Source organism: Didymosphaeria variabile, assembly GCF_027946475.1.
Source record: "Didymosphaeria variabile strain IMI 356815 chromosome Unknown scaffold_5, whole genome shotgun sequence".
Lineage (NCBI taxonomy): Eukaryota > Fungi > Ascomycota > Dothideomycetes > Pleosporales > Didymosphaeriaceae > Didymosphaeria > Didymosphaeria variabile.
This window is the reverse complement of record NW_026611624.1, coordinates 267,793-290,361: the sequence shown is the minus strand read 5'-3', so window position 1 is coordinate 290,361 and position 22,569 is coordinate 267,793. Positions and strand designations below refer to the sequence as shown.

At 52.2% G+C, this 22,569-nt stretch overlaps 8 protein-coding genes across 8 annotated transcripts; 6 read left to right on the top strand and 2 right to left on the bottom strand.

Annotated features, from left to right (window-relative positions):
- Positions 1-660: 660 nt before the first annotated feature.
- On the top strand, positions 661-2,221 carry BNA2 (tryptophan 2,3- dioxygenase; the record flags this gene model as incomplete). Its single annotated transcript, XM_056215312.1, has 3 exons — positions 661-951; positions 1,007-2,155; positions 2,207-2,221. The coding sequence occupies 3 exons, from the start codon at positions 661-663 to the stop codon at positions 2,219-2,221; spliced, it is 1,455 nt and encodes a 484-aa protein (XP_056069559.1).
- A 554-nt stretch (positions 2,222-2,775) lies between these two features.
- N0V89_006541 (uncharacterized protein) lies at positions 2,776-3,536 on the top strand (the record flags this gene model as incomplete). Its single annotated transcript, XM_056215311.1, has 2 exons — positions 2,776-2,886; positions 3,096-3,536. 2 exons carry the CDS (start codon positions 2,776-2,778, stop codon positions 3,534-3,536), a joined length of 552 nt encoding a protein of 183 aa, XP_056069558.1.
- Positions 3,537-5,719: 2,183 nt separating this feature from the next.
- N0V89_006540 (uncharacterized protein) lies at positions 5,720-7,642 on the bottom strand (the record flags this gene model as incomplete). The annotated part of the gene is made up of 1 exon (XM_056215310.1): positions 5,720-7,642. One exon carries the CDS (start codon positions 7,640-7,642, stop codon positions 5,720-5,722), a length of 1,923 nt encoding a protein of 640 aa, XP_056069557.1.
- Positions 7,643-8,457: 815 nt separating this feature from the next.
- On the top strand, positions 8,458-9,598 carry N0V89_006539 (uncharacterized protein; the record flags this gene model as incomplete). The annotated part of the gene is made up of 2 exons (XM_056215309.1): positions 8,458-8,638; positions 8,694-9,598. The coding sequence occupies 2 exons, from the start codon at positions 8,458-8,460 to the stop codon at positions 9,596-9,598; spliced, it is 1,086 nt and encodes a 361-aa protein (XP_056069556.1).
- A 1,487-nt stretch (positions 9,599-11,085) lies between these two features.
- N0V89_006538 (uncharacterized protein) lies at positions 11,086-12,056 on the top strand (the record flags this gene model as incomplete). Its single annotated transcript, XM_056215308.1, has 3 exons — positions 11,086-11,194; positions 11,244-11,510; positions 11,566-12,056. The coding sequence occupies 3 exons, from the start codon at positions 11,086-11,088 to the stop codon at positions 12,054-12,056; spliced, it is 867 nt and encodes a 288-aa protein (XP_056069555.1).
- A 374-nt stretch (positions 12,057-12,430) lies between these two features.
- On the bottom strand, positions 12,431-14,664 carry N0V89_006537 (uncharacterized protein; the record flags this gene model as incomplete). Its single annotated transcript, XM_056215307.1, has 3 exons — positions 12,431-13,082; positions 13,278-14,022; positions 14,073-14,664. 3 exons carry the CDS (start codon positions 14,662-14,664, stop codon positions 12,431-12,433), a joined length of 1,989 nt encoding a protein of 662 aa, XP_056069554.1.
- A 2,962-nt stretch (positions 14,665-17,626) lies between these two features.
- N0V89_006536 (uncharacterized protein) lies at positions 17,627-19,459 on the top strand (the record flags this gene model as incomplete). Its single annotated transcript, XM_056215306.1, has 2 exons — positions 17,627-18,672; positions 18,721-19,459. 2 exons carry the CDS (start codon positions 17,627-17,629, stop codon positions 19,457-19,459), a joined length of 1,785 nt encoding a protein of 594 aa, XP_056069553.1.
- A 719-nt stretch (positions 19,460-20,178) lies between these two features.
- Positions 20,179-21,829, top strand: N0V89_006535 (uncharacterized protein; the record flags this gene model as incomplete). The annotated part of the gene is made up of 2 exons (XM_056215305.1): positions 20,179-20,468; positions 20,518-21,829. The coding sequence occupies 2 exons, from the start codon at positions 20,179-20,181 to the stop codon at positions 21,827-21,829; spliced, it is 1,602 nt and encodes a 533-aa protein (XP_056069552.1).
- Between the last annotated feature and the right edge of the window lie 740 nt (positions 21,830-22,569).

Genomic DNA, 22,569 nt, shown 5'->3' with positions numbered 1-22,569 from the left:
GATTTGACTAACGCCGGACCCAAACTACTAATGGCACACGCAGAACAAACCCTTCTCGCAATCGATCAGGGTGCCACCGGCTGCTCTGACGACCCTGACGGGTACTCAATCATGGCCCGTTGAGAAACGGTAGTTCCGCCGCCGGGCTGCGACAGTAGAGACGGCCGCGGACAGGAGGAGGCTATGAGCATTATTCATCCCGAGATGTCCATTCGTAGTTTGTAATCCTTGATCATTCGACTTTGCATGTCTCTACTAGGCTGCCTGCTTGAAAGTCGCCCGAGCCTGCCGCAACAAGACCCGCCAGAACTCTTTCAAGTCTCCTCCCCACCGACACGCTACACAATCTGTGTCCTTTTGCCCGCCAACGTTCTTTTACAAAGGCGTATCCCTGGACTTTAGGCCCTGATAACTCCGATCCGATAACCGCTGAGTTAAGTCACCACTCTTGCGCAACGCCGGTGGCGCAAAACTTTCGGCTTTATTTGCGAACCTACTCTCTCCGAGAATTCGATTTCTATCACGCGACACATAAGCACCCTGCTCATCTACTTTACTAGTCTATTCCGTGCGCCCGGGGCAGCTGCAGCACTTGCGCCTGCCTGGCGTCGAGAATAAAATATACCGCAAGTGGTACACGCCTCATAACTTCACATCAAGATGATTCCTGCAATCCCGCGCCTGGAGGACTACGACATCTCGCCACAGAATGGCTTCCTGCCTTCGGAATTACCTCTGGAAATACTACCCGATGCGTATTACCAGCCCTGGGAGACAGTCGGCCGCAGCTTCCAGAGCCTCATCCTCGCGAAGCGCCTCCGCCAGATAATCGACGCGCTGCCCGTCCTCTCGACCGAATTCCTCCTCACCGAAGCAGAATGGCGGAGAGCATACTCAATTCTTGGGTTCATGGCTCACGCCTATGTCTGGGGCGGCGACCGGCCCGCCGATGTAAGCCACGACCATTCGCCATCGGTATGCGAACCTTCACACTAACGCATTGCAGATCGTTCCGCCATCCGTGTCGATCCCGTTCCTGCAGACATGCAAACACCTTGAATTACCACCAGTCGCTACATATGCCGGTGTTTGTTTATGGAATTGGCGACCACTTTTCGATGACGAACAGGTTGATTCGCTCGAGAACCTCGCGACGCACATGACCTTCACAGGCTCGCTGGACGAGTCATGGTTCTATTTGGTCTCTGTAGCTATCGAGGCTCGCGCTGGTCCGATTATTCCATTGATGATCCAAGCCATTGGCGCAGCGAGGCGCAACGAAAGTAACGTGGTGGTAGAATGCCTGCGTGCTTTCGCAGAGAGGCTGGATGAGATCGGTGGCCTCCTCGAGAGGATGTACGAGAGCTGCGATCCTCACGTTTTCTACCACCGCATCCGTCCATTCCTTGCAGGCGGCAAGAACATGGCTGACGCTGGGTTGCCCAACGGAGTCATGTTTGACGATGGCACGGGAGAGCAGCCGTATGTTCAGTTCGCTGGTGGCAGCAATGCTCAAAGCTCTGTCATCCAGTTCTTCGATATCATCCTCGGTGTCGAGCACCGCCAGACCGGCGAAAAGAAATCGGACAGCTCAGCTCCGGGGGCTCCTGCTCACGGCTTTCTCCTGGAGATGCGGAAGTACATGCCAGGACCTCACCGTCGCTTTCTTGAGCAAGTTGAGCGCGTAGCTAACATCCGTGAATATGTCACTAGCCGCCGGCATGATCGCGCACTGGTGACCGCTTACGATGCATGTCTGGCGATGCTGAGGACGCTCCGTGACAAGCATATTCAGATAGTTTCGCGCTACATCATCATCAAATCAAGAGAGTCAAGGTCAGACTCACGATCTCTTTCGCCCAAAGAAGCCTCGGCCCAGCGTCTGAACCTTGCGAATACCGTACGACGAGGCAGCAGCAAGAAGCTTCGCGGAACTGGTGGAACAGCCCTGATTCCGTTCTTGAAGCAAGCTCGCGATGAAACGGGGGAGCCTGCGATAGATGCATGGGCTCGACGGTTGCTCAACAACGGCCCGGGCGGTATTGTCATGCAGGATGGCGTGGCCATGCTAGGGAAGATGAATGAAAACTTTACTGGGGAGGTCGAGATTGTGGGCTTAGCGGGGAGCTGGAGTGTGGACGATAGTGAGGGTGGTGTAAGTTCCTTCGTATCCCAGATAATGAGTCCAGGTACTGACGAGAGACAGATATGCCACTGGTGATCCTCGGCAGCGGAATAACCGTGGACACATATCCCGCAAGTTATTGCTTCGCTGTGTAAGCAGCGATACATCTTCTGTATATACATGCGGACATCTTCGCTCAACAGTTATTCTGGGAGACATCACTCCCACAACATCTGTCCAGATACCCCACAACACCACAGATGATGGTGAAAGTTTGCGTGATCGCAAAAGGACTGCACGTTCAGGAAGTTAGACAGATTGCATCATAGCACATAATGAATGGGTTGCTCTGTTTGCCTGCACATTGTCTCCTGATCCTCAAACGCTTCAAGGAGGGTCCAGAATGTCGCATCCAATGCGCCTCGTGCGTCGTTCACCCCCACTATGGGCCAAGAATTCGACGCGCGAGCAAAGCGCGTCTGACGTCATGACGTCACCGCGCACATGTTGCAGCCCGACAACTCGCAGGCACCCAACAAATAATGCGCATATAACCTGCGGAACGCGTCCTACAATCCGAGCCCATAACTGAAAGACTCAAAGCACAACTCAACACACTCAGACCTTTCTACAATCAATAATCAGCAAAGATGTCCGGAAACAACAAAGATCAGACCTCTACCCTCCAGAGCGTGGTCGACCAGGCCAGCGCAGCCATCTCCTCTGGGATCGCTTCCTTGACCGGCAATCCCACCGACCAGGTACGTTAGCTTCCGCTCCCTCTCATCTTTTTCATCCGCAACACCCCACAATGCGATGAGCGTGCGCACGAACAGCAAGAGTCGCACGCTGTTCAGCATCGTCGCGCGCTTGTGCGACTGGTCGCTCATGCTGATCGGGCCTCTGCGCGCTCGCTTTGTACACCATTCACCCATTGATTATACAGGAATCAATGCTAACGGAGTCACAGCGCGAAGCAGACACCAAGCGCGCCACCGCCGAGGCCGAGCATGACCTCTCCCACACCGCCGTTAAAGCCGGACCCTTCACCGCCAACGCCTCGGGCGGCGTCGCAAAGGACGACCCGAACCGCTCAGCGGGTTCTTGGAACCAGACCATGGGCTCAGCGAAGGAAGCTGTCGGTGGACTCGTCGGCGCTGAGGGCTTGCGCCAGGAGGGCATCCGACAGAACGAGGAGGGCAAGGGTCAGGAGGCTGAGGGCCAGGTTAAGGATTTGGGCAAGGGCCTCAGCGACCGTGTTGGCGGAACCATCGGTGGTGCGGTTGCCGGGTTGACTGGCAACGCCGCGCAGCAGACCGAGGCGCAGAGGCAGCATGACGAGGGCAAGGCGCGACAGAGGGGCGTGGAGGCTGACCTGCAGAAGCAGGCGGAGCATGATAAGAAGATGTGAGGATCATATCTTAGCGAGGGAGAAATACGCACACAATTTGGCAGTGAAGGGAATCGCTGGCTAGCGTTTCTGGATGGGTCACGGATGAGATACCCTTTTCCTAGGTTATGGGCTTGAACAGGTCCTTGAATGAACGATTTTGAACGAGATTTTATTTCGAGCGCACGGCTTGCAACTGTGAAAGTTAACGAGGACTAAGTGTTCTTAAACTTATCTGATGTCTACTCGCGGAGTGCATTCACGACAGTCACAGACTTGAAGCGGCTTCTTGAATGGAAGATGCATTCGGACCATTTTAAGCTTCAGTAAATCGCTGGTGGGCATGATCGCTTTTGTGTATCGAGTTGTGCATTATGCAACCGTAAACGTGTGTTGAGTCTCTCAATGCTCCAATGAGGCTTTCATGACCTATGGTGTTTGTTGTGAGAATGTCCGAACTTACGACCCTGCATCCACTGCTGTATACGCGCCCGCCAATGTGAGCTCACGGCGCCACGGAACCCTCGGTCTCCACCAAAGGAAGGTCTCGAACTCTAATTTTACGCTTTATTGTCTCCTCAGCCATCGCAGATTCGCAACGGCGATGATGTAGGGCAAGGCGCAATGACGTGGCTGTGCGAGCTTCCCTTCCAAGTGTGGCGCCCCGCAACCAAGGACCAACCACAACGATCACGCGTGCACTTCGTCACCACACATTACGCAAAGCCGCTGGAAGATTAAGTGCAAATCTTAAAATCTTGGTCAAACAGGAGGGTAGCCAAGGTTCTCCACGTGTGGCGCGGACATGGATCGGTTGTGGCGGCAGGCCTTGCCCTATTGGTGAAGAGCAGAAGCAGCGAGGTTGGAAGCGCTACGTCATCGGGCCATCAGCGCAAACGGCAGGAATGTAATAAATACCATCCGCGCTTCCGGGAGCGAGGCAGAACACCGCACTCCGAATTACCTGCCACTTAGCCACCTGTCTTACACTGCACTTCCTCAGCCGAATCACCAAAGTTTAGCAAACAAACCGCCATCATGCCTTTCACCGCAAGGTAAGTGTCATATGGAGGGGAGCCGAGAAGAGAGGCAGCACGTATGCTAACGCCGGATAGCGACATCCTCAAGATCATCTTGGCCATCTTCCTCCCGCCGCTCGGTGTCTTCCTCGAGCGTGGTTGCAATGCCGACTTCTTCATCAACATCCTGTTGACCATCCTTGGATACATCCCCGTACGTTTCGCACCTGCCCACCCGTACAAACCCGGTAACTAACATAGCCCAGGGCATCATCCACGCGCTGTACATTATTCTGAAGTTCTAGCCGGGGCCGGCATCAGTAACTGAGCAGTCTTCGATGACACGAACGGCATGCCATCCACGATACCCTTTTCCTTTCGCCGACGCCACAGTTCCGCTTTATTATAGCTTCGACGAGGTTTGGATTGCGGGGTGCGCGCACGGCTTCTTTGTTCATGTGGGGGAGGTGCAAACCACATGAAGGCGTACTGGTTATTATAGCACTTTTTGTTTAAGGCTTCTGCATGACGGGGAAGCATAGCGTAATGTCAAATGAATGCCATCATCCTACGATCTACTCTTGGGTGCTTCCGTTCATTATGTGATTCGTCCCTACAAGCTTGCCAGCATCACTCTCCAACAGCCGGGAACAAGAGCTCGGCGCACATTTCTTTCCCACCAATTAAACATGCAACAAGTCACCTTGTGCTTGGATGAGCATATCTTGCCAACGGTTCCCTAAATGCAGCCCTCCACCCCACAGCTATCGAAGCGAATGGCATAGCACCATTCACGCCCCCGGGCTCGGCTCCGAAGCAAAAAGCAATACGACGGCGCACTGGTAGCTATCAAATATGCTTAAAGCGATCTCGCCGAGTCTGGATCAGAATACCATGTTGAAGGCTGTCTTCGTACCTAAGGTACTACCTACATCTTTCTTCCATCCAATCTATTCAGCAGTCTTATCATCTCCTTACTTGCTGTGCCGATGATATAGCCTGCTAGACTGCCCATTATGAAATTTAGCTAATTGTCGTCGTAACGGCTTTGTATACAGCTGGGTATTGTAGTCGATATCATAAATCACTAGCCGATGTCAGAATCAGTGACGGCATCATTTCACATATCAGTATACAGAATGTCGAGAGCACGTATTCATGTATGCCTGTATGACTTACATACTATCACACAATCTGCAGACAACACTCTACAAAGTCCGTATTCAACAACTCTCCATCCATAATGCCATGCACATACGCTTCTCCAAGTAGTTTAACCGCATTCTCGCCGCACCTCCGCATCACAAAGAGCACTTGCGCTCCCATAAAGATATAAACCTCATCTCCAGGCTCCGCACACGAAGGTCCAAGGCCAATGAAGCCTTGCGTCGTAACAAAGGGCCGTCGATCAAACAGACTGCCCATCACACGCATGTACCTGCTTACCGCATCCGGAACCGAGCCTACCTTCCTCCAATGCGAAAGATAGACGAGAACCTCTTGGTAAGCGGAGTGAAGCTCAGTGCCAGCCTTGGATGAACGGACGGGGTTTGGATCGTAGTCTGTGGCGATGACTTGATCTGCGGTGGGTACGCGCCAGTGTGCTTCTTGCCGCTGCTGGGGGTCAGTGTAGATGCTGCTGTTTATATGGTCGGAGTAGGCGCAGAGACGTTTGATGTCGTCGAGGAATGCTGTTAGCGTTTCCCATTCGAATTGGTAGTTTTCCAGACTTGGGAGCCAGGGTGTGCCTACTTCGTAGATAGTGTCGACTTGTACACCTTTGACGGACAGTGTATTCTTTGAGTCTGCTTTGGAAGACATATAGAGGCCGGTTTTACCTGCCGCATGGTACTTTAGCTGTGGAGCTCGGCCGCCGATCGGAGTCCTAATTTGAGCTGTCCAGTCGGGAACCCAGCTGGGCAAGCCTTCGAGTTTCTTGGGTGACTGGCAAAGCGAGAATATCTCTGAAAACCCGTTTCTGAGAAGAGCGTATGCAACGTCGGTAAAGACTGTTTCTGTCGTTGTAGTCTTTCGATAATCCGGTATGATTTGCAGTCTACCTGTATCCTCAGCCATACCGAGCAGTCCGTAGATCCTATCCCGCGCCATCGTAGCTTTAAAATTGTCGGGCGAAGAGTGCACAACCGTAGTCCTGAACAGAAGATCAAGAAGCGTCTCTCTAGCCGTCGTTGTCTCCAGTTGATAGCGCCGTCGGAGTCCTAACATCCGCCCCATCGCCGAATCAGGAATATTAGTCACAATATTCGCATACTGATACACCTTCTCAGACTTCGTCACATAGTCCTCACGCGTAGGCTCCCCGATCTCCACAAACTCCATAACTACGAAAGAAAGCACCAGCGAGGCAGCCTGCAGCGCTCGCCCAGCCAGACTCTCCCCTCCACACACAAAGACCACGTCCCGCGCGAGCGCCAGCTCTTGCACAACCCAGATGCGCTGCCACCACGGCCGCAGCGTCAGCTTGTGAATGGCCTGCATATTGAACCCCAGCGGCAGCCTCGCCGCCTCTTCCCTGCAAAACGTCCGAAACCGAACATACCCCGAGGGCGGCTGTTCCATACTACGATGCGCGTCACGATACGCAAGCGCATCCTCCGCCTGTCTCCCCTCCCCCAGCTTTCTCAGAATCCGAAACGCATCCCCACTACCATCAGCTTCAGCCCCAAGCCACACCACCACCCGCGCAGCCCCCTCGTAAATATCCTTCATCATTTGCACCTGGAGGTTCTTCTCCGGCACGTTGGACTGGTCGATACAAACTGCGTCAACCCAGAGCGTGAGTTTATCTGTAGGATGTTGCAGGTGGAGAAGAGCGGACTGGAGGTTCGCCGTTACGGAGACGGTGGTTGCATCTTGTTCGCCGTCTGCTTGCAGGCTGATTAGACCTCTGTCTTTCTCGTTGCCCCAGACGTAGGATAGGGCGTGGAAGGAAGGGGTGTCGTGTAAGGCTGCTTTTCGCAGGGTGCAATGGACTAGTGGGGAGTTGGGGAGGGGATTGTTGAGGGGAGATGTAGGGTGTAAGTCTAGGAGGCGGATTTCGCTGGTAGTGGAGTCTATTGGGATTTTGGCGTAGTTGAAGGATGCCATTGTTTGGGCATGGGATCAGAGTGGAGGGTTGACTTACTGGAGGTACTGAAGCTGAACAGTTGGCTCGTATTTGTGAGCCAATGGAATGTTTGCCAAGGATATGCAGGTAGGTTTGCGTGATACAGTATTGAGTTTACGATGACCTTCAACTGGCTGGGGATATCTAGAACATTTTCTAACCCGAATACGTCGATCGAGCAATTGCAGTTGTAGGCCAGCCTTGAGCTCTACATCACGCTGGCGGCAAATATATTCATATGACCAGCATCATGGACAGCAAGGGGGCATACATGTTGTTATGTACAAACTATCATTAACGTGTCGCAAGATGGTTTGTTCAAATTCGAATACGTGTTGGGCGTTGCACAATCCAGTGCGCGTGCCCCACTTGCTTCAACAACAAAGGCTGCCGCCCAGCAACCCGGTTATATCCCGGACACGCGGTGGGCGCTATGGTGTCACTGTTGTGCTGTGTAATTTCCGCGCATGGAATGCTAAGAGCGAAAAGTCGTAGCTAAGCTAATCCTGAATGATGGTACGAATAATGGCGGAAACCTGCGGTGAATTGGGCAGCAGCTCGTCTGTGACGTATGTGTGCTAATGTTATTGATCCTTCCGACGCGTGCCCCGGACTTCCGTGGGACTTTTTGGGCTTCTGCTTGGCGCAACCATGGAATCTGACATTCAACTGCGAAAGTGACACCGCAGCACTCCGCAGGACGCACCAAGAGCCACGCCAGCCGCGCATAACACATGTCTCCCCGCACGCGCTCTCAGAACCAACCCGACGCGCGACCCAGCCGGGCTAGAGAGCGATGAACACTGCCGCCGCCTTAACTCGAGCCGAGATACACGCCCTCAGCGACGCCGACCGTTCATGTGAGGACGCGAACCGACAGCTGGGACAAGCCGGCGCACACAGAGATGCCGCGGATTCAGGCATATTCGAAGAATCGCTGAGGCTGAAGAACACGCTAGACGCGTATGAAACCCAAGGTAGGTGCTAAACATCGGGCTGTGTGGCTCTGAGATCTGACTTGGGCTTCAACAGCCAAGTCCAAGCCCTCATGGGAAGCACTTGCTGTGCTAGTAAACTGCGAATACAGGCTCTACGTCCTCAACCAGACCACGCCGCTGCGCAACAACCCCTTCTTGTCACACTGGGTCGAAGCTGTTCAGAGGCTAGGAACGCCATCGGCACAGAACGATGCAAAAGTACATGACTCTATAACCAGCGATGAGGTCAACACAGTGCGCATGGAGCTTATCAAGGCGCTGGTGCAGTCGCGTAACCCTTCGCAATTTGCGCGCGCAAGCCCACGCCAACTACACAACAACTATGTTGAGTTGCGGCAGACGTCCCTCTTCAACATGAGAACGTATGTGCGCATGCTCGAGGAAGAAGGCATCTACGAGCGCACGCCCGAGCCCGACGGCGACTCCCCCAAGAGCACCGCCTCGTCGCCCGCGAAGCACTCTGCCGGAAAGCTGAACGAGTTTCAGCGCTGGAAGCTGGGCATGCTTTCGAGGTTAGAAACCGAGCCTGAGCACGCAATCCCAGAGCTCACACACCTCCCTATAGAGCTATCTTCCCTCGACTTCCTAACCACGCTGCTGCAAGAGAACACGCTGCAGGCGCTGAACATCGAGCCGGCGCCCGTGATCGCAGACTACATACAGCACGCGCTGCGGACGATGGAGCAGATGGGTCGAGGCCCTGGCGAGACTGGCGCCGCGGAAGCGGAGGCGGAGGTCTTGTTGGAGAGTGGACGGGAGGCGCAGACAAGGGCCGTCAAGTTGTTGCTGCTTTTCATGCGAAATCTCATTCGCAAGGCTCTGTTGCCGCTCGAATCGATTTACTTTGAGATTCAGGAGATTTGCGTTAGGTATGTATGGATCAGAGAAGTGAGGGGACTTCAGAGCTTTTGTGGAAGGAGTTGGAGAGGAACGCGATGAGGGTTGACCTCTTTCACGACACATGCGAGACATGCATGGGTGAAGAGGTGGCAAGTTCAACACACCAGGTTGATGTTTACTTTCTTTACGTTGTGGATAAGGAGCCGTGTGTGCAATACCACTTGTCGGCGTACTCTTATTCCCGTCTAGATTGTCAAGAGATCGCGCAGAGTGGATCATAGGACGAGTCGATGACTTCAACACGAGTTCTAGCACTGTCGCTGAATAACGCCTGAAGCGATGCGGTGCGTGCTGAAACGTGGTCGGGGACCACTCACAGACGGTAGACCAGAATCGCGCTAAGTGGGAGACGATCTCTAAACCGATCCGTTTCACTATATGTGCCCAAAACACTTGACAGCTACTCCAAAACCATTTCTCTTCGCATTTGATCTTGCGGTGTGATGGAACTGCTTCGCTTTTGGTGTTGTTAACAATGGGAACAGATGCGATTCGGACATGTCCATTAATGCTGTGCCGGCCTGTCAGTGTGTTGGACCATCTGGAATCGGCTTGGAAGCCTCAAGAGTTGAGATCGTTGGTTTGGGGGGTGTCGCTCTCGTAACCGGATACGGCGGATACGGAACGGAAATAGACATTATGGTTTCGAGAGTTGGTGAGGAAAACGCGGTGTGGGTGGGTTTGTAGCCATGTGCCTGAACAGTGCAAGACTAAACATCACTTGCTGCAGCCTTGCGCTGCGCCTCTTATGCCTAACTGCCCCAGTCATACTCTACCGATTCTTAATAGAGTAACCAGTGCGCACCTTCTTGGGGTGTTCCTCGGCATCGCAAATGCTGCTGCAAGCCTCATAGGTCACACGCACCCCGGAACCCGCTTTCTACGTTTCGAATCAGATAAGTTTAGAGCTCCGCAAAGCTCCGAAACGTTGTGTTAGGAATCACTTCTTGCAGATATCAAACATCAATGCACTCGACGTCGTGGGGGGGCAACATTGTTCCGACGACCGTTCTGTTTCCAGGCCAAGCATGACCAAGGTTTCCCTGCCCAGGCCGATGGAGAAGATCTACCCGCTACAAGCATACTGGTAGTCGTCTAGTTTTCGCTCCACTTTGGGCGATATGGTTCGACTAGTACCGTCTCACCCGCATCGTTGGGTGCTCTGCTTCCGGTCTCATGGCGGTAACTCTGCAGCGGCTCCGAGACCTCTGCCCCTAGCAACACCAGCATCCTCAAGCCTGGCTTGACTCTTAGCGGTCGAAGCTTGGTAGTACCAAGCTTTATCGCCGAGGTGTGGCGTCTCTATTTGCATCGTCAGACATATTTAAGGTATTCGTACATCCTCCGAAGTAGAACCATCACCACCAGCTTCTTCATTCAACAGTTTCCTAGACTCTCTTCTTCCATTTCCTCCTAATACTTTCTTGCGCCGGCCGCTTGTTTAATACTCTCCTACCAAGCTTCTTCACGGTCTTTGACTATACCATCAACTTCTAATCCTTCATCCAATCCAACAATCAATCAAGATGCGTTACTCTCTCGCTGCCATTGCTGCTTTCGCGGCTTCCACCTCTGCTCACGGTGTCATCACCGCGGTTCAGGGTGCTAACGGTGTGAACATGCCTGGTCTCTCTGGTAAGCACTCATAATTTCCTTCTCTGGATATCTTGCTAACAATGAACAGTCCAGGACGGTACTCCTCGTGACTGCGCCACTCCCAAGTGCGGTTCTGAGGCCGACACCTCCATCATCCGTACTCGTGAGATGGGCGGCAAGGCTTCTGCTCTCGGCCGTACCAACGGTGGCGGTGCCGTCGACGCCGGCGCTGCTATCGCCTCCTTCATGGGCGGAGCTGGCGGTGCCACCGCTGCTGGTCCCGCTGCTGGTGCTGCTGGTGCTGCTGGAGCCGGAGCCGCAACCGCAGGCGCTGCTACCACCAAGCGCCAATCTGGTACGCAACTCCCATACTCACGCTCACATCCGACCTTCACTGACATCCCCCACAGGCAAGGGAACCAAGACCCCCAAGGGCACCACCGAGAACAGCGTCGCCGCCGCCGCCGGTGCGGGCGCCGCCTCCGGCCTTCCCACCACTGCCGACGATGGCACCATCACCATGACCTTCCACCAGGTCAACCAGGACGGTGCCGGCCCGCTCACCGCCCAAGTCGACGCCACCTCCGGCGGCACCGACCCGGCTGCCTTCCAGGACGCAAAGGTCACGCAGAACGTCCCCGGCCTCGGCATCGGAGGTCTCTCTGCGGCTACGACCACCGACTTCCCCGTCAAGGTCCAGATGCCCCAGGGCATGACCTGCTCCGGCACCGCCGGCGGCGCCTCCAACGTCTGCATCGTCCGCATGCAGAACAGCGCGCTTGCAGGCCCCTTCGGTGGCTCCGCTGCGTTCACCCAGAGCGCGGCGGCGAAGAAGCGCGCTGTTGAGTATAACCTTCGCAAGAGGCACATGGCCCGCGGTATCCTTGGAAAGCCCGAGTAAATGCACCTTTTGGATGGGTTAAAGGATTGACTGGATCAATCAAAGCAAGAGTTGGTATGAGATGAAGGAAGGTTAGAGAGGATGGTGATGACGATCCTTTGGATGGTTGGGTGGGCATGTAAATTTCTGGTTCTGGTTCTTGTATATGACTGACTGACTGTATACGCTCCTTGGTGTGCTTTGCTGTTTAATGCTGGGAGGTTGGGAGGAAGACAAGGTAATCTGTACATAGATAGAGAGGGTCGGGAACTGTTGATTGATCTACTTCTCTGTGTTTTGTGGTCTCTCACATGTCCGATTGACAGGTGATTCGATCCTGTGATGAGTTTCACCATTTGCTCTGGTTCATGGACCTCATCTGAAACCTGATCGTATCATTTCCGCTTGTCCTTGAACGTTAACTTTGCTTCGAGTCCGTTCTTCTTGTCTATGAGTGCACGTTGCGTTCGTTCGTCGTTGTCTCCCTTTAGGTCCTGTTCTACATCGTGCAACGCTAATTTCCAATTACTAATTTTGATGGCCTTTTTAGCCTTCTTTGATTGCTTCTCAGCTGATGCGTGTTCTTTGGTTCCTTCTTTGGTGTCTTTAATTGCGATCTCCGCCTGATACACGTCTAGTTCGAGCATCTCTACACTTGAAAGTATGGCTTCACGCATGGTATAGGTCGGTCGAAGCGGATCCGCATATACAACGGGAGAGAAAGCCCCGTCTGATTTGATCTCTTCTGGATCATCGTCCGATTCATCAGTGAGTTCGATTCCAGGAAGCGAGAACAGTGCTAATTGTACGAGATGCTTTCCTAGATGTTTCATGAATTGCTCGGCTGTTGCGTATACTGGGCTCGTGACAGGTTTATCCGGCAATCTGGGTAATGTCCAATCATCGCAGAATATGCAACTGGATGGTGCGAATTTGTCAAGAGTGAATTGCGACAGGCTGAGGATGCCGGGAAGCTGCTCCGCCGTATAGCTGATCGGGTGATCATGCCGTAGATGTCTTTCGAACTCTTCAACGTCCGCGAAGGGGCTGTGTTGGCATTGACTGCATCGCCATTCTTTACGGTGTGTGCTCAGTTCATGCTCAAACCAAACATGTCTCTCAGGAAAGGGCTTGGAGTTACACCCAGGAAAGGTACATGTAAATGGCTGCAGATCTTGGAATACATGACGTCTGTAGGTTGTGTTAGTCGTTAATTCAATACGCTTCGTCACCGATACTTACTTCCATTCGCGGCGATTCGCTACATTTTGAATCGTGTAGCAATATGGGCATTCGAAATACGATCCATAGTGAAAATCGGTTTCAATTCCCCTCTTTGGTGGGTCAGGTATACGTCGGAAGTTTCCAGAGCCACCAGGTGCAGTCGTGGCAAAGGACGTTATGGATCCGACATCGAAGTCGCGATCTTCTAGCTCGTCTGGGAGTTCCATAGTATCTGGGCCCTTGAATGTGGTAGCCTTAAAGCTTGAAGCAAGCTCATTGGGTTCTGCAATGTTCCCTTCGCTAGATTCGGGCATTGGTTGGGCCTGGTCATGGAGTAATTTCAGATGATGTTCGCGACGGTATCGGAAGTATTCGCGCCTCCGAGTATTGGCTTTTCCCAAGTGCCTAATTAAGAGATCATCGTAATTATCACTTAATGTAGGGAATTTGTCTCGCACATGAGTGATATCGAAAGCGGGATCGATGGGCTCCTGGTTTCTGGAGGATTTATATCTACCTCTCGGCGTGGGATTCCTGATGACCACCGACATACGAAAGAGATTTGTTATGGTATCTTTGATCGCTCTCCGAAGTTCAGCGACTTCGGATATTGGATGCTCATGTCGATCCGAGATGGAGTCAGTGTCGGTCACGGATGACAAGTCATCGTCTGAGATCTCTAAGGCTTCAATACCTTCTACATCCTGACCTTCTTCTAGCGAGTACGTTCTATTTGGAATTGAGCCTGCCACAATTGATGTTGCTATGACAGTCATCAGCAACGTCTATACGTTCAGAAGTCTGCTAATGTACCTTTTACAATAGAATCTTCAAGCCTCTTCAGGATACGGACAATGTGTTCTCGAATTTGCGGGGCCTCCGATAGTCGCTGTTCCAACGATGCAGGTGACTGGGCGCCATGCATAGCGCCAATATTCACAGCCCAGATTAGAAAACGGTCCTTCTCGTCAAGCATCCCAGTCTGGTTGATTTCGGAGAAAGTGAGTTGCCCAATGGTAATCCGGGTTATCAATGTGTCCAAGCCTTGCACGACTTTAGCACACTGCGCAGCAATGGAGTCAGGCTCGGAGGACTCTCGCTTGTCCCAGGTCTCCAGACGGTGGCCATAGATCCTCCCTTTCTTATAGACTTTGAACGTCTCTTGCTCTGCGACTGTGAACGCCCGTTGTTCATGTGCGACCTTTAGCGTCTGTATTTCTGTGACAGTAGCAGTTGTTTTCCAGCGGGCTTGCACAATGTCACACAGAGTGGCTCCATGAAAGTTTCTAATGTGCTGTCGCAGGTGGTCTGGTCGATAGAATGTTCGGTCAGTCGCGTCTCTCTTCGAGCACTCATAAGTTCGGTGATTTTGAAGAAAATGCTCTTCCGTTGGATTCTCTTCCATGCAAAAAGCGCAAATCGACCCCGTATCAGCATTGGTTCGATTCGGGAAACTCAAACGCGGACCATCCAGCATGCACGTCCATCGAGCGGCCATGACTGAGCAGACGATCTCCTACGGGCCAACGAGCCCTCATAGACGTCTTGTATTATGTCGCAAGTATTCAAGGTGAGCTTCCAGACCTGATCTTGAGATGTCGATGTATTATCCCAAAGCTATTCAACATGGGAAGGCTGAAGTTTCTGATACACGTAAGCTCGTATTACCCCTCCATTGCGTAACCACCCGTTTTTACCCCTTTGCCGCATAAATGTCAGCATTGTTCCTATCCGCTCGACCGCTGGCTTGGACGATTCTCAACCTGGGAAGGAACTGCAAAAAGCTTCAAGACGATGTCAGGCATTGAGATCGCAGGTTTGGTGCTGGCTGGATTTCCCTTGCTTATAAGCTTTGCTGAACACTATCGGGAAGGGTTCGAGCCTCTCAAGGAATGGTGGACATTTGACTCAGAGTTCAGTAACTTTATTGAAGAGCTGGTGACGGAACAAAATCGATTTGATCTCAACCTTGAAAGCCTGCTATCACCATTCATATTGTCCGCCTCTATGATGCACGCTCTCTTGAACGAACGGAGCCCGGAAGCCTGGGAGGACAAAACCTTGCAAAAAGATGTGAAGGAACGACTGGGCGACTCTTACGAACCGTACTTGGCCATCTGCAGGAAAATGAACGATATACTTGACCGCCTGAGCAAACTTTTGGGCACGAAAAAAGAGAATGTGAGGCTACAATTTTTATCAAAAGCCCGCCTCATTGTATTCCGGATTTATTCACATAAGTCATGGCTGAACGAATATTAGGTTGACTACATCAAGGCTTCGACATTAGATCATGAGCTGTTCCGACTGCGACTGAGTTTCTCCCGTGGGAAAGTAAAGCATGTACAGCGTCTTGAAAAGTACAACGATAAGCTCAAAGATCTCGTTACTTCAAACGACGCACTGGGACCCTTTCGGCGGACAAGACTCAGAACACCTTTCATGGATTCACTTCGAATCATACGACAGCATTCGCAGGCTTTCTACAGCGTCTTGAAGAGCCGATGGATTTGTGATTGCAATACGCTCCATGAAAGCAAGATCTGTCTCGATATGCATCATGAGGAGCAAAGCCTCGCCAATACTACGCTTCGCGTGCTTTTCGAAACCTCGAGTATGCGAAAGCCGGTCAAAGTGTGCACTAATGTCTCGCAGATAAAGTATGTCCAGAGTGCAGAAGTGAAAGGCACAAATACCAAAGCGGCCAGTGAATTATTGGATTTGAGGAATCAGGTTCATCAGCGAGCAAACCTCGTCGAATGGTTCCCATCTTCCAGTCTCGGTATCAGCAAAGCCATGCTACAGTCGGGGCTCGCAATCACTGCATTGTCACAGCCTGTGGTGCCGGAAAGTATACTCAAGTAAGTGAGCTCGATGCTATGCCTAGCATCAGCTGATCCGAGTCCAGGAAACCTGGAAAACCCAAGGCTCCACCTGTGATTAAGAATGCGCGGTTTCCAAACTCAAAAAAGTCTGCAGGAAATATAACGGGACCAACAGCAGCACACAATTCCTGTTCTCGTGACTTATCGCAACGTCAGAACGTTACTGAGATACGGGATATCTGCTCGGAAATGCCTGGGTGGAGTGTAGATTCTACATGCCTTGGTTATCTTGTGACCTCAGCGACAACGGAAAACCAAATCTTCTTCTATTCGGACAACCAACGCGCAGAACTGGAGCATGAGTCACGTACAACTTCTCTAGAACACATTCTCTCAGGCGACCAATGCGAAAATACAAACGAGAGGCGGCTCACAAGAAAGGAACGACTTGTTTTTGCATGGACTTTGGCCTCCGCAATGCTCCGACTACAGCCGACTTCTTGGATCCCTTCGAAATGGGGCAAACGCGATATCTTACTAATATCGGCGAATCCGAATCGTTTCCCTACAGCCACAGACCTCTACATTAGCAAGACCTTCCCATCTAGTTCGCCCGTCAATACTGGATCCATCAGAGACTGTCGGGAATCTTTGCAGTGCCTAGGGATCATCATTTTAGAGCTCATATTCAACCAAAGTTTGGAGTCACTTCCTTTTCGTCACAAATTCCTGGACGACGGAAAACCAAATGAGTTCACAGATTATTGCACCGCCCGGAAATGGCAAGAACAGGTTGAGGGAGATTGTGGTCCAGATATAGCTGAGGTGGTCCGACGATGTATCGATTGCTCATTTGGACCTCAACCTAATTGGGATAGCCCGGAAATTGTGGGAGCCTACCGTGCTCAAGTTTTAGAGCCACTTCATGAGATAGTCAAGCCATGGAGCAAGTCAAGTCAAGGCAACGCTGGTCTGGGAAGCTGACATGACAGTCGTGTCTTGCCGGCAGGTCAAGTACGATAACCGTGGCATCGTAAGCTTCGGCTGGAGGACATGACGTCTCCATTCCGTTATAGTTCGTACTCGACTAGAAGACGCCGGAGTCCGATTTCTAAGCAATTCAATTTCTTTTTCCTCGTACGACTGCAGAATATGACGTAGTGTCTTGACCATCCAAGGCTCATCGTGTGAATTTGCGGCACCCGCGGATGCCGGCCAGGACCACAGGGTCATTTGACTACTGATCACTAAAAGTCGGAGCCCGTGAAAGCAGATCGCAGTTAGGCATGTCCATAATTGCGCAAAGCATCAATGCGACCATACGAGTTGGATGTTGATGTTCTCGATACTATAGGTATATCAAACATGAGGCACTTGAGGGTGATTGCCAATCTTAGTGCCAGTGATGCTTAATCAGCTTATGTCATCCACGCGTCTTCGCAATCAGCACGTGATTACGCGATAGCGCGCGCCGACTTTCAAAGAGCTTCGTCTCTGCTGCACAACAATCAACAACACAGCCTTCCTGATAAGTCCAATCGAATGGCTACTTCCGAAGACGAAGATGAACTTCAGCGTGCAATTGCGCTTTCTTTGCAGGACGCAGCCGATACACCGGCCCCAGAAGAGTCGAGCTACGACAGAGACCTGCGCCTGGCCATGGCTCTCTCACTCGAGGGAATATCGGAAGGCCACACCCCCACTACTGGGTCGCAAGGCTCCGGTAATGGTCCCTCTCAGTATGCCTCTGCGAACGCTCCTGAAAGCCAGACCATGGCTCAACCGCAAAAAGACGCCTCGATTACTCCGACAACAAAACCTTCGACAACTGCGACCTTTGGCACGTTGGATAGGAAGGCTATGGAACAAGAGCGACTCGCGAGACTGGGGAAGCGAAAGCGCAGCGCCTCTCCACATAGGCCATCGAAACAAGTCGCTAAACAAACTCATTCGGCGAAGCCTGATGGGATTCAATATCCCAAAGGCGCAATCAAGCGTACCTGGGCGTACAAATACCCCCGCACTGATGATATTAGCTTCGAAGAGGTTCTGCAGGCCGCCACTTGCAACATAGCTGTCTTGAGCTCGTTCCAGTGGGACGACAAGTGGGTGCTCCATAAAGCAGATCCAAAGAGAATTAAACAGATTTGGATCATAGGCGCCAATACAGATGCAGTGCGAGAGGAAATACTCCAGGAGCTAGCTGAATGTAATACCCCGAACGTCAAGCCGCATTTTCCACCGATGCGTGCTACTACGACCATGCACAGCAAGTTGATGTTACTGTTCCACGAGACGCATTTAAGGATCGTCATTCCCACGGCCAATTTGATGAAAGTAGAATGGGGAGAGACAGGAAAGGATCCGAAGACACCAGGGTCTTGGCAGCCAGCCGTTCTCGAGAACACACTGTTCCTGATAGATCTGCCTCGTCGTTTGGGAGGCGTAGTTGCCGAGAAGCTTGAGACTGCTTTTGGACACTCGCTGGTGTCGTTCCTCGAAGCACAACAGGTTGGGGAGAATGTGCGTGCAGGGTTGTGCAAGTTCGACTTTTCCGAAACAAAACATCTTGCATTTGTACATTCAATGTGAGTTCCGATCCGCCTACATTGAGTGAGAAGCTAACAACGGCATAGATCAGGAACACACTCAAGTGGACCACGGCGTAGCAACACTGGCCTGCCTGGCCTTGCTACATCCATACGAAAGTTGGACCTTCACAACGTTGATCGCCTTGAATTGGACTATGCGTCATCCTCTTTAGGTAATTTGAAGGAGGACTTCCTCCAAAGGATCTACTTGGCTGCCAGTGGCTTGCATCCTTTGGCGGATAAAGCCCCGAAAGGCTGGGCTGATCACATCCGTGTCTATTTTCCAACACACGATACCGTCGTCAATAGCACAGGAGGAGTGGACTGTGGTGGAATCATCACCTTGAACTCCAAGAGCTACAACTCTGCTGCATTTGCCCGTCAATGTCTCCGAACCCACAAGTCAACACGAACTGGTCTCTTGTCGCACAACAAGATCCTTTTGGCTCGAGGCCACAAGAAGGATGGTACGCCATTTGCTTGGGTTTATATTGGGTCCGCGAATGCAACAGAATCGGCCTGGGGCTCACAAAACATCCTGAAGAGTGGAAAAGAGAGTGCACTGAAGATCAACAACTGGGAGTGCGGCGTCGTGGTACCAGTGTCCACAGAGAAGCTGCAACGCCTTGCCAGTGGAGAGATTCCGCCAATGAGCGTATTCCAAGGAACGATTGAGGTGCCGTTCGAGTTCCCAGGGGGGGGATATGAGGGTAAGAAACCGTGGTTCTTCATGGACCATGAGCCCAAGGACGAGATGGGTCGAGAGCGTGGTTTCATTGGCTAGAAAACCGATTGCACTATTCTTGTAGGCGAGACGAATGAAAGTCCGACCCCGAGGCAGGACGAAAATTTGCCATGTTGTCCTACCGTACATACCGTATGGGCCTTGTCAGCCACTCACATGCTTCGGAACAAATCGCGATACCCATGCGCAGATCAACTCTAGTGGAAAGTCGGGGACAAACGCGGCGGAGATACCGGAGAGTCGGAGGCCTGACGTTGCGCGAAGAATTTCTAGGCTGACACATACTGTGCAAGCTTCTGGTAAGCTGGGGCAGCTTCTTCCCCACATTGTGCATCCTACTACGCTGCCAGGCATGTGTATAGCTCTTGCGTGACAGATCACATCGTCGCTTGTGGTATTTCGCCTCAATGCCGGAAGCTACACCCACGCCCCGCGCTGCGCCGGCCAACGCGACGACGTCAACATCGAAAACACCGAGCGCGAAAGCGCAAGCATACAGGCACTTTACGGAGACGTCGAGAGGGCCACCCATTACTGCGCCGACACATGCCTGGGTCACAAGCCCGGCGAGGTCGCATGCGTCTGGGCAGGGCAAAGAGCTTCCGTTGCATTTGATACAATTAATACTTGACTACGTATGTGACGCTGCGCGAATCTTTTCGCAGCGCTGAAGGCCATGACTGACGCGAATGCGATTCCAGCTCGACGATGCGGCCGACCTCGCGCGCGTTACGCGCACCTCGCGCCTATTCTATTACATGACCCTGCCGCGCCTATACGAAGAAGTCACCTTGCGGACTTACGCCGAGCTGCGATATGTCAATGGCAGGCCAACGGGCTATGGCAGCGGTAGTCCCTTCGCCATGGGGCTTAATACGCTGGTGTCGCGGGCCTTTGCCGACTATGTGCAGACCTTCAGGGTGATCGGAGAGTGGCGGGAACACGATGTGGACGACTACTCGAAAGGGCGTGTGCCCGACAATAGCATGGTGCTTCAGGTGGCCATGCGCGCGGCGATGGATAAGATGAAGAACCTCAAAACTTTCGCGTACGTGGGTCGTCTGCTATGCGGCGAGGCTGGGTGCTAACAGGCACAGTTGGGAACTGAATACCAAACCCCTACAGACTGTCTACGAGGGCCTCATGCAAAAGTCTTCGTTAACTTCTCTGATCCTCCGCTTTCCATCTAGGCGAATACCCCGGCCTACGGTTGTTGTTCCGCCACTTCCGAACCTCATGAGCCTCATATGCTACGACATAGACCCGCTCGCTTCTCCCGATAACATATCCCTCCTCCTTCTCACATCGAAAAAGCTCCAGAACCTGAAACTACACTTCAACCCACGTATGCGCGAAACGGGAGAAGAGTCCGTCCAGCTGAATGCCTACTTTGGGCGCTGCATAGCCGCCGGATATTCTATTGTTCTGAAGCGCTTCGCACTTTACAATCTCTACTGTCGAAATCAGGGCGAAGGCTTCGAGAAGGCAACAAACCCCGCATCAATTGAAGAGGTCACTATAATCAACTCGATGGGATCCTCAGATCCCATGACGGTGTTTCTAGACGATACATGGCGTCTGAGCCCCAATCAGCCGATCCCGACGAACCTCAAGATGCTCCGCGTTGACTCAGTCGAGCCAGAGCAGGTTCCCATGCTGACCAAATTCCAAGGTTTAGAGCGCTTTTACATTGTCAGCAAGCCCTTTTCCTCCAAAACAACCAGCACAGCACAAACCCCTACTTCGCCCTCCTCGAATACCACTCCGAACATGAATACGAATGGTCACAGCGCCTGCAGCACCTCCACCCCCCGTCCTATCACAGAGGGCGAGTGCAAGAGCGTCGCAGGCGACTACCTAGCCGCCATCCAATCCAACCACCGCACCATGCGCCACCTCCTGCTCTCCGACCACTGGAACCTCTCCGACGACGCGCTCTTCAAGATCTGCCAGACCCTCCCGCATCTTGAGCAATTAGGCTTCGCCTGCTTTGTTCCGCCCATGGAGTCTCTCCGCCAGATCCTTTCCCATACACCCAAACTTTGGGCTATCCGCATGCTCGTCCCACCGGGGTCACCTTTCCAAGCCCGCCTCGACGCCATGGACATCGAGATGCACCAGTTCGCCCTCGCAACCGAGATGTGGCGGCCGCAGTATCGCCAACTCAAGTACGTAGGCATGGGCAACAAGGCGTTCAAGCTAGGGGACGTAGTCTGGCCGAAGGGCAAAAGCAAAGCACGAGCCGAAGAGGAAGCGCAGCACAGTAGCGCGTTTGGCGGGCGAGGAACTTCCATAAATGACTTGAGAAATGGGCCGATAAGGAGGCTGGAATTGGTTGATCCGAAGAGTCTAAATTGGATCGAGATTTGGGGCATGGATTCTACGGAGTTTGAGGCGAAGTTTCCGTAATGGAGGGGGTGGTGTATGATTATGAGATGGTAATGGAATGGTGTATGACCTTTTTGCTTGTTTATCCGCATTCATGTTTACTGCGTAGATTGTAGTGAGGTCATGCTAGAGAACGTGTAAGAGTAAGTTCTAGGGCGATAGAATGGATTAGTCATCGATACGGTCGTTAGATGGGATTGAACGGCGTATGTATGATGTTACCAATAATATTAATGAAGTCAGATGTTCTTTACAAGAGAAATGATCGCGCACTTCTCGGTGCTTTGCCAGAAGAGTGCCCCCACCGTACCATGGTACGGTTCCCTGTCTTTGTCAAGTGCATGACATATTCCCTGTCTCTTATTAGCCATTAAGTATTAGTACACCTTTTCTACTAGTAGCTCAGTGCCCTATGTTAATAGATATCAAGTTATCCAACGTATATTGAATATTAGTAGAGTAGAAGTATCATTGTCTAACAGGCAGGACATATCATACACTTAACAGAATTGGGCAACTGCGAGGGTGGGCGCATTCTTTGCGTAAACGATCCTACCTGAGTGCCTACGTACGTACGTGCACGGACCACTTGTTCGTCAATTATGTCACTCCGTGGTCGCGCCTTGCTGCTCCGTTGCCCTACCATATGCATCCTGCTCCAACTCTTCATTCATACAATCGTAACGCACCTCAAACTGCTGTCATTTGCCTCCATTCTGTCTGCCTACGTGGCTGACCTCCAAGGCATTGTCAGGCTGAAT